The 10,691-nt window shown below is 36.4% G+C and overlaps 1 protein-coding gene across 1 annotated transcript; it reads left to right on the top strand.

The window, feature by feature from the left end:
* The first annotated feature begins 3,984 nt into the window (after positions 1-3,984).
* On the top strand, positions 3,985-9,388 carry LOC133516339 (valacyclovir hydrolase-like). The gene is made up of 5 exons (XM_061849239.1): positions 3,985-5,618; positions 5,701-5,958; positions 6,076-6,229; positions 6,890-7,145; positions 8,986-9,388. Exons 1-5 carry the CDS (start codon positions 5,520-5,522, stop codon positions 9,080-9,082), a joined length of 864 nt encoding a protein of 287 aa, XP_061705223.1. The 5' UTR covers positions 3,985-5,519; the 3' UTR covers positions 9,083-9,388.
* The last annotated feature ends 1,303 nt before the right edge of the window (positions 9,389-10,691 follow it).

Below are 10,691 nucleotides of genomic sequence, written 5' to 3'. Positions count from 1 at the left end.
ACTCCAAAAAGAACTGGAAGTTCATCGCTACGTGTTGGTCAATTTTTACCTTTTGACGGCGTCCGGTTAAGTAGCTAGCAAACCAGTCAAGAGCAGTGCCCCTCACACCCATGTGTTCCATTTGTAACAGACTTCAAGATTTCAAAAGAAGGAGGTTCTCAATTCGGTTCTTTTTTTATGTTTGTTACTTCGTAACTCCGTCATTTCTGAACCGATTTTGAAAATTATTTTTTTGATTGAATTTACATACATACAGATTGGTCCCGTTTTTGTCAAAACTCAGTTCTGATGATGGGATCCATGAGGAATTGAGGGAACTCTTCAAATGTGAAAGGCATAGATATAGTAATTTTTGTATTTTCATCAACAAGTTAAGCATTTACTTACATTTAAAAAAAGTGACATTTGATGAAGTGGAACTGCTGATGCTGATCAGAATGGAACTCTTCAACGACGCATAGTTCCCGCTTGGCGATTTGTCATCTTCGTTATGTTTTTTAGGCAAATTAGGTTTTCAAGACACATTTTTGTCAAGCTCGAGATCTGATGGTAGAATCTACGAGGAATCGACGGAACTCTTCAAATGTGAAAGGCATACATATAGTGATTTTTGTATTTCTATCAACAAATTAAGCATTTACATTTAAAAAACTGACATTTGATGAAGTGGCTTATGCTGATCAGAATGGAACTCTTCAACGACGCATCTTCAGTTCCCGCTTGGCGATTTGTATGTTTGTTAGGCAAATTAGGTTTTCAAGACAATTTTTTTAATTTCATTGTATGAAATTCAAAATCAACAATAATCTTTCTTTCACCGGTCTCCTTCATTAAAGTCGATTTTTTTTTCTTAAAAATTATTTCTTTCAAATGATTAATCGGTCGGTGACCAGATATCTGATTTGCAAGGAGACCCAGCTAACTAGCTTTTCGATGACTTTAGAAAAAACACAGCAAAGAAATCGGTCTGTAAGCAAGATCCCAGAGCCGCCAGACCTTACTTATTTTCTCATGACTAAAACATGCGATAATATAGTGTTAGTAAGTACTTTTAATGTCTGCATACTACAAAAAAAAATTGACAGCTTTAAAGCGTCTGGTAAAAGTTACCGCCGGTGGAAATGGTCTGGTAATGTTGATCATTAAATTATAACAATATTTTCTAAAACATACATAAAAAAGCGGCCAAGTGCGAGTCGGACTCGCCATGAAGGGTTCCGTACCATTTATGACGTATTAAAAAAAACTACTTACTAGATCTCGTTCAAACCAATTTTCGGTGGAAGTTTGCATGGTAATGTATATCATATATATTTTTTTTTCATTCTATTTTAGAAGTTACAGGGCACACAATTTTTCACTTTGGGAGTGTCTCTCGCGCAAACTATTCAGTTTAGAAAAAAATGATATTAGAAACCTAAATATCATTTTTGAAGACCTATCCATAGATAACCCCACACGTATGGGTTTGATGAAAAAATTTTTTTTTTAAATTTTATGACGTATTAAAAAAAACTACATACTAGATCTCGTTCAAACCAATTTTCGGTGGAAGTTTGCATGGCAATGTATATCATATTGACCTATCCGTAGATACCCCACACGTATTTTTTTATTTTATTATTTTAGGAATATAACAAAACACGTGCTCATTATTTTTTGCTGCTTTCAAACATATACTCAAACCAGCCATTAACTAGCAAGTTGCTTGAGCATCACTTTCTACAGGAGTTAGAAGATTTAGTAAACTTTTTAGTACTTTGAAGGTCATTTTCTCCTAACAGGTTGAGTTTGGGCAGCTAAAAAAAATACGTGTCCGTTATTTTAGACTACTCTATAACATATATCAAAATGAATCAAATCGGAGTCGGACAGTTGGGTACCCTTCCTTGTAAGTATGGGGAACCCCCAAAATTTATTGCTTTTTTTCTATTTTTGTGTAAAAATCTTAATGCGGTTCATAAAATACATCTACTTACCAAGTTTGAACAGTAATAGCTCTTATAGTTTCGGACAAAAGTGGCTGTGACATAATCGGACAGACAGACGGACATGACGAATCTATAAGGGTTCCGTTTTTTGCCATTTGGCTACGGAACCCTAAAAATCAGCCATGAGAATAGTAAGAAGAGTTAGTATTATTTTTACCAACCTTTAGCACCTTGTACCAGACAAATGGCCGTCGGGCCAATAGAGCAAGTAGGTATACATTTTATTCATGAGAAAATAAGTAAGGTTTGGCGGCTCTGGGATTTTGGACTATTACGTGGTGTATCTTCCGTCCCATTTTTACAGATAGAGGTTACAGAAGCAACTTTCCAACTGTCAGGGAAACGGCCGGAATGAAAACAGAGATTACAAATGAAGGTGAGAATAACTTCTTTGATCTCTTTTACTAGCCAAGGTTTTACGCCATCAGGACCTGGTGCATTATTTGGTTTAAGGTAAGAAATAATTATATCTATTTCAAACTTATCCGTAGGATGCATGAAAAATAAATGTGCAGCTGTCTGGGAAGGTTAATACTTGGCTGCTAAGCCAAGCTTGGCTTCGCTGCTTTATTAATATCTTATCAGTATATCTCTTCCGTTTTCAACAAAATACTGGTTGCAATTATTGATGCACTCCAGTTTAGATTTCCCACTAACATTAGTGAGATTTTCAGCATCGTTCATACGTTTTGGGTCTTGGTTTGGGCTGACAGATAGTTTTAATTGATTGCCACAATTGTTGAGGGTTGTACTTATTAAGTGTCAGTTCTTTGTTTTGGTAGTCGTTTTTAAATTTGTGTAACAGGTTATCGAAAAAGTACTGTCGGGCTAAGATGGTCGGCTTTTTATCATTTGTCACCATGCTTGTCACGTTGTAACTAGTATGTAAGCGCGAAAGTGACGGGCACATTGACAAATGATAAAAATGGAACCATGCTGCTTCCGCTGGATTTGGTGGACCAGCTCAGCTCGTAAGTGTAACTAACCTGTCTTATATGCTTCATACAGCGCAGTAACCCCGCGGCGCGGATTGACGGTGCCCACTATGATCATGATAGGTAATTTATTTATTTACAGACAACAATGGTCCACATAACACAAATTATATTATCATAATAACTATATTATTATAACTTATCATTCAATGACCTTATCCCGTTATCACGCGATTAAAAGATTAAGGATATGTAGATATAACCATAATCGCACAAAGTGAGTCAGCCGCTACCCTGAGTGTCTGATATACGGGAACACCCACTTGCCATCTCCATCCTACTTCGTGGAACTTTCAGTAGGAGTAGCAGAGAAAGCGCTATTATTGTTTGTCCTTGTCATAGTCTCACTTTTCATTTTTGTTTACTTCTATACCGTCCTAAGTGACGTAGACGTATTTGTTGTTGCCCGACGGCTCCCTGGTGGGTAACAATGAAGCTGACCAAATTACCTAGTGTTATTACCTATTGTTTTTGGTATGTTGTCAATTGGTTGTAAGGAATATTTGAACGTGTTTTTAATTTCGTTTCATTGCGTGTATTCTGTCCCTCGCGAGTGCACGCGTATTGGTCCGAGAGCTGGTAGACATTTTAGAGTAGGTATTTGAGGCAAGCTGAAAATTTGTCTCATACTTCTCCTATTACCCTAACTCCGAATTTCAGGCCTGGCTGCAGGGTAGTGGGGCTCAATCTACCCTTATATTTCTAAAGATTTTTTTATTTGCCCGAAAAATGTTCTTGAGGCAATCTGTAATTTATTATAAGTTAAAATAGAATATCTAAAGAGTAATAAAAATAATATGCCCGAACATTTGGTCAGGTCTTTAACCTTACCAGGCGTGTATAACACCCTAACCTATATTATATCCCTAGTCCCTACTAATACTCATACGCATATTCGTACAGATACTCATACTATACACATATCATCAATAAATATACACATCTTCATACTCAGAATCACACCGTACCGTACACCCTAGTAGGTAGTTAAAGGTATTTAATTTACTGCACTACAAAAATAACTTTGTAATCGCATACATTACAGGATTTGTATAGGATTACAAACTTTATTTTGCAGGCGACACTTAGTCGCTAGGGTATCTTTTTAAAAAATTCAATTAGTCTCAATTTTTTTTCCTAAAAATAATTTTGCACGCGTCTGGCAAGGTTAAAGATCCGACGAAATGTTCCGGCATACAGGCATAATAATATTCTTTTTTTTACTCTTTAGATAATATATATAATATTTAAACTTATAACCCCAAATTATTTATATAACACAATTTAAAAAAATACAATTTTAACTACCTATAAATAAAACTAATCTATAAAAACAAGCCGATCAATCCACCCCGCATCACTCCCGACGCAAAAGTCCCCATCACGTTCGCTGCGTTTCCGCGTTGAACCGCGAACGTGATGGGTTATTCCCACTAGTTACCACCAAGTTGTTACCAGTGGTAACTACTGGGAATTTGTTTCCCACCTTTTACCACTGGTAACTACTGGAAAAAAAATCCCACTAGTTACCACCAAGCTGAGCTCCCCCTCAGCCACGCATCTCTCGGCACGATTGGTCCACCTTAGTTTGGGGGTTTTTAAAGAGGTTGTCTCCTCTTGGAGTGGAATAGGAGGAATGGTGTAAAGGGAGACCTAGGGTTTGCATTCTGGATCCCAATGTACGAAAGATAGTTCGGCACATTTCTGATCCAAACTGCAAACCCAAGGAGAAAGGAAGGTGAGACGGGAATATAAGACGGGAGGTGACGTTTTGGATCATGGGATTAGAGTATTGGAATTCGAGGGTAAGGAAAGGGAACACCTGGCGGGTGGGAATGCCACATCCCTAGGCGTGGCCCACACCAGGCGAGGCCCTCATACTTGGCTACTAGTGGTCCGGGGTAAGTTGGTAAATATAGCGACGCCCGTTCCGACCACTAGCATTGCCCGGGGGGGGGGACCCACCCACCAATGGAGCCCTGGGTGGGTTCGACCCTGGTCCGCTGCGGCAGATACAGGAACGACGGGGACGTGTATGATGGACTTGAGGTGTTGGCCAATAGCTCAGCGTCGCAAGGTATGCGTACCTACATCCTCCCCCCCCAATTTTCAGCTTAAAATTTAATTTTCAGCTTGCCTCACTCAAGTACCTACTCTAAAATGTCTACCAGCTCTCGGACAAATATTATCATACATTTTCATTGATACGAGTATAGCTACGTTCAACCGATATCAGCGCTGATCGTCGGTCGAGCACTGTTTCCAGCCGAAACCTGATCTGATAAGTTTGTCAACACTTGAAGTTCAATGATCTATCGAAGTTGTACAGACAAGGCAATGGCCGATAGGAGCCACTAATATATATTTGGTGGGACCCGCATCGTTTTTTTATAATCCTTCATTTAGTTGATGTTCTTTACCTTTAACTGACGCTGGCAAAGGCCCTATAGGCTGCTATTACTCTAATATATTAACGCAAAGGCAATAAAGATAAAAGCGTAAAAATTAAAATAAAACCAAATCATAATTCGAAATGTTAATGAAATTAAACAGTTTATTATGTCCTTTTATCCGATTGAACGGTCAAAAAATGGCTAGCAGTGTTAAACTATCAACAGCAGCGGTTCCTAAAGTAAGTTTTGTATGTTTACTTTATGTAATATCTGAAGTTTTTAGCAGTGATTACTAAAAAAATAATTTGTTGAATTTTGTAGGAAGACATTGTCAAAGTCGGAAATTGGGATATAAATTATTTAATAGTGGGCAATGGCCCACACACCGTTCTTCTGGCTCCCGGCGCGCTGGGCACAATATGGACGGATTTTAAACCTCAAGTCGAAGGCTTCAACCGCGAAAAGTTCACGCTCGTAGCCTGGGACCCGCCCGGCTACGGGAAGAGTAGGGACCCGATCAGAGATTTCCCAGTTGATTTCCATGAAAAAGATGCTGATTATATATATGAATTTATGAAAGTAAGATATCTTTTTTTCTACTTGTACATCGTTTTGATTATTCAAAATTTAACAAAAGCTCATTGATAGCGTATTACCAGTACAATCAATTTAAAATTGACCCCGTTAACCTTTTAGGTATTGAAAATACCCAAGTATTCTTTGTTGGGCTGGAGTGACGGAGGCAGGGTAAGCATGATCCATGCGGCAAAATACCCAGATGCAGTGGAGAAGCTGGTGGTGTGGGCTACCAACTCACACATCCTGCCCCATGAGCTTGAACTGTACAGGAGTAAGTTTAACCTCAAACGATTATTACTATTAGTTATAATCCAACTTGTTATTGATACAATATTTATATGTATTCACTTGTTTCTTAATGTTTCAGTTGAATAAATATATTACTTATTATTTATTTGATTTCAAAAGACATTACGGTCAAAAACTTTTTTAGTATGACTTAAAGTTATGCGACTTGCCTGTAGAGATTTAAAAATAAATAAATTATACACAATTGAATGGCAGACGAATGTGTGAAGTTCCACCGTATTTCATTTATTTCTTGCTTTATATTTAAGAATAATTTCACTTAAAATTTACGTTTTTCTTCGCAAGTGTGATAAAAAATATTGTGTGTAACTCCGGGGGTAAGGATATTGCAAACTCGAGTCTTTAATTCATTCCAGCCTGCGGCTTTCGTGAATTTACCCCCTTGTTGCACAATGTACTATTAAAACCCCGTAAAGATTAAAGTGCCTGATTTAGAACCTTGAGCTCACTTGGCTATTATAGTTCTTTCTATTCCAAAATAAATCAAAATATAGCTCTGTGTCATGTGCATTACTGTCTGCTTTACTCAGATGCAAAAAGTCATCTTAGTAAAAGTAATGTAATGAGCCAAATTTTGATAAACAAGGTGACAAGTTTAATTTTTCTATGGCCAACATTACAGAAACCAGAGACATCAAAACATGGTCAGAGAAAATGAGGAAGCCAATGATTGAAGCATATGGTGAGGAGCTGTTTGCCAAGTACTGGGCGGAATGGGTTGATGCCATGTCAGCCGTCTTCAAAGCGAACAATGGGGAGATCTTCTCACAGCTTCTCAAGGATATTGTGGCCCCAACCTTCATACTTTATGGCGAAAAGGATCCTATGGTTGATAATATGCATGTGTCTCATTTACATAGTCATATAAAAGGATCAAGGTAAATTAAATTCGGTAATTACATCTCTGAATTTGTACCCATTATCAGCTAATAAAAGTAAATATTTTCTTGATAGAACGTGGGTAAATGATGGCCACGTAAGACTATGGCTTAGATAACCTTGCACTTGAACCAATGAGTCACTATTTTCTTAACGTGAATGGACTAACCAAAATGAGTTTGTGGTAACTACTGGGAATTATTTTTCTCAGTTGTTCGTAGTAGTAGTAGACGGTCTTTACCACATTTCTCTTAGTAGGAGAACAAGACGACGAACTGTACGGTGACAAGGCCGACCTTCACCGATCTGCCGGGTGAAACTTATATTTTATGAAATATAACATGTTCCTGAACATATAAATATAAATAGAAATAGGGTTGCCTAATGAAATAAGTCAAGGCTATTTTTAATCAATAAAAAAAATAGTCAAGTTTCACCGACTTGCCTACCGAACGAACTAAGTTCTAGTGGAAAGTATACAACTTTTACAACATTAATCAGATGAGATAGCCTATCCTTTTCTGGTCACTATTATGTGGTTGCGTGTTTAAACAGGTGAGTTAATATCGATAATTGCACTCATATCTGCCTACTGCTTGAAAAATATATCATTAGGATGCCAATTTTATTGCGAAAACAGTGATATAGGGTTGCCACTGTTGCCAGTCTCTTTAATAAAATAAGAAGGGAAGACTTTTAGTGATAACTCAAAAACGGCTATATAACTCAAAATCGTATTTTGCTCACTGAGTGAGGCAAAATGACATTCAAGTGACCTTTACATTCGAATGTCATTTCTACGTGCGGGCCTAATACAAGTTCTAAATATTTGGATTCTATTATCTCTGTCTCTTTCACGTCATGAAAGAGAAAGAAAGCAAAATGAAAGAGACAAAAAGTTCAAACGTAATTCAACGGTGTATTGACGGTTTATAAATTTTATAATAGACACCCGAAATAAGTCAGACCACATCGTTCCAAATCACCTTATTCGCAATAATCAATTAATTAAAAATAAAGTTTTAATTTGATAAAAACACCATATTTTAAGTATTTTATTGACTTTATTGTACAATCAAAACTATGAACTTAAAAAACACAAAGATTATTACGCAAAATAAGTAATTCTACTTTTAACGATCTCTACTATAGTTGATAAAAGTAGTATCCGCAATTCGGACCGTATCTTACAAAGTTGTTTTTTTCAAAAAAAAAGTTGATGTTCGTTATTTATGTATTATTTTATTTTAATTTCTTACATTATGTTTTATTGTGGTAGTTAAACTTAATTGTTAGAATACCTTAAAAAAACATGAGTGAAATTGTAATGAAGAAGGATTACATTATTTCAGGTTGTGTACCTTCCAAATATGTTCTCACTGCTGATGTGAAAAATCTTGTGTGCTGCACGAGATCAAAGTATTTTTTATCTCGTGTAGCGTCTAGTGTGTTGAGTCCCTTGCTCCGCTCAAGATACAAAAAAATTTGATTCATTCGCTACGCTCGTGTATCTCTATTATAGAATCTTTCCCTTGCTCAGGACGCAAAATAAGCACTCGAAGAAATATCAAATTTTGCTCTCTTGTTATACAAATAACTATTTCCTGATGGTTGATTCCAACGTGAGTTTCACCAGTCAGTCAGTTATCGTCGAACGTCAACTACAACTGATGTACGATTTATAATATACGGCCCATAATATAGAAATTGCATTCGAATGTAAATTGTAAAGGTCACTTGATTGTTATTTTGTCTCACTCAGTGAACAGTGTGTTTTTAAGTACCCTTGTTCGAGTTGCAGAGGTGAAAAATCCATTAGCAAACTATTATTGTTTTCAGAATACACTTGTACCCGGACGGCAAGCACAACATCCATCTTCGCTACGCAGAAGATTTCAACCGCCGAGTTCAAGAGTTCTTACTACTACCCGCGTAACGCATCACTATCATTGTGACAGTTGTGACAACGCGTCAGTAAGCGCTACATTCGGAATGTATAGATCGTGTCAATTACGAAGACGTGTGTCTTGACTCGTAATGTCATGTTATTAAAGGTTAGATTTGACAAATTTGCGCGTCATTGTGGACGACACGAACTATAATAATACATTCAGTTATCCTATACTTAACGAAAAATAAAAGCCGTAAATTGTTAGAAATACATGAAAGTTCATTCGTAATACTAACTAACCTTAGAATACATATGTGGTCGTATGTATCAAAATACACGCTGTAAATATTGTATATTGGTGTATTCTATTATGTAATTAAAATAAGACAAAAGGCCAATTACCTATTTCCTACCCATTCAAGATGGATCAGTATTAGGTTCCCATTCATCTTATTTTGACGACCGGTTTGGCCTAGTAGGTAGTGACCCTGCTTACGAAGCTGATGGTTTCGGGTTCAAATCCTGGTAAGGGCATTTATTCGTGTGATGAGCATGGATATTTGTTCCTGAGTCATGGGTGTTTTCTATCTATTTAAGTATTTATAAATATGTATATATTATATATATCGTTGTCTAAGTACCCTCAATACAAGCCTTATTGAGCTTACTGTGGGACTTAGTCAATTTGTGTAATAATGTCCTATAATATTTATTTATTTATTTATTATGTTATTACCGAGTTATATCTTTTCTAACCACCGCTAAACGGTTTAAATCACATTATATTAAAACTCGTTTACTACAATAATAATAAAATAAATAATTATCGTGTAGCTTTTGAATATTTTATTTATTTATTACATCCACACAACCATCTTTAAAGGCTATCCTAATTCGAAAGTATGGAATTTGACACACAAAAGAAAATAAAAACAGGTATACCTATAATACATAGTTTATTACAAATGACAGTAACACAATACATGTAGCGTGGCCCTTGTGGATTCGTTCAAAGAACAATAGTAAATTGTGCAAAGAGGGGGGTAAGTGAAATTTTGGATACGAGTTTGCAATATTCTTACCCCCGGAGTTACACACAATGTTTTTCATCACACTTGTTAAGAAGAAACAAAAATTTAAGCGAAATAATTTTTAAATACGGTGACATATCAAACATTCGTCCGCCATTTTGTAATTTCTTGGCAGGTGAGGCATCGAAGGCACAGGCTTATTCGGCATTCAGCCACGATTGAAAATTATGTAAAAATATTTTAAACGGCTGTTAAATTAATCAAATTATAATTAAATAAAACCGGCCAAGAGCATGTCGGGCCATGCTCAGAGTAGGGTTCCGTAGTTACTCTTCCGTCACAGTAAGCTAAACTGGAGCTTAAAGTATGGTAAATTGTTAACCAAGGAATGAACTGTGGGTGTACGTCTTTTTACTATGAAGGGGAAACTTTTTGCGATAACTCAAAAACAGCTAAACTGATCATATCCGCTATAGTTTTCATTTAATGTCTTTCTTAAGCTCCACTTCCAAGATTTTTTTCATATTTTTTGGACCTATGGTTCAAAAGTTAGAGGGGGGGACACATTTTATTTTTCTTTCGAAGCAATTATCTCCGAATATATTCACTTTATCTAGAAATGT

Source organism: Cydia pomonella, chromosome 3, assembly GCF_033807575.1.
Source record: "Cydia pomonella isolate Wapato2018A chromosome 3, ilCydPomo1, whole genome shotgun sequence".
Taxonomy (NCBI): Eukaryota; Metazoa; Arthropoda; class Insecta; order Lepidoptera; family Tortricidae; genus Cydia; species Cydia pomonella.
Note: the sequence above shows the minus strand (reverse complement) of the source record. Positions and strands in the feature narration are given on the sequence as shown.

Bases quoted from the DNA above. Each gene is read 5' to 3' on its own strand.
- LOC133516339 (XM_061849239.1), top strand. From the start codon at position 5,520: ATGTTAATGAAATTAAACAGTTTATTATGTCCTTTTATCCGATTGAAC. The intron at 6,230-6,889 runs GTAAGTTTAACC...CCAACATTACAG, and splicing joins TGAGCTTGAACTGTACAGGA to AAACCAGAGACATCAAAACA. The intron at 7,146-8,985 runs GTAAATTAAATT...TATTGTTTTCAG, and splicing joins AGTCATATAAAAGGATCAAG to AATACACTTGTACCCGGACG.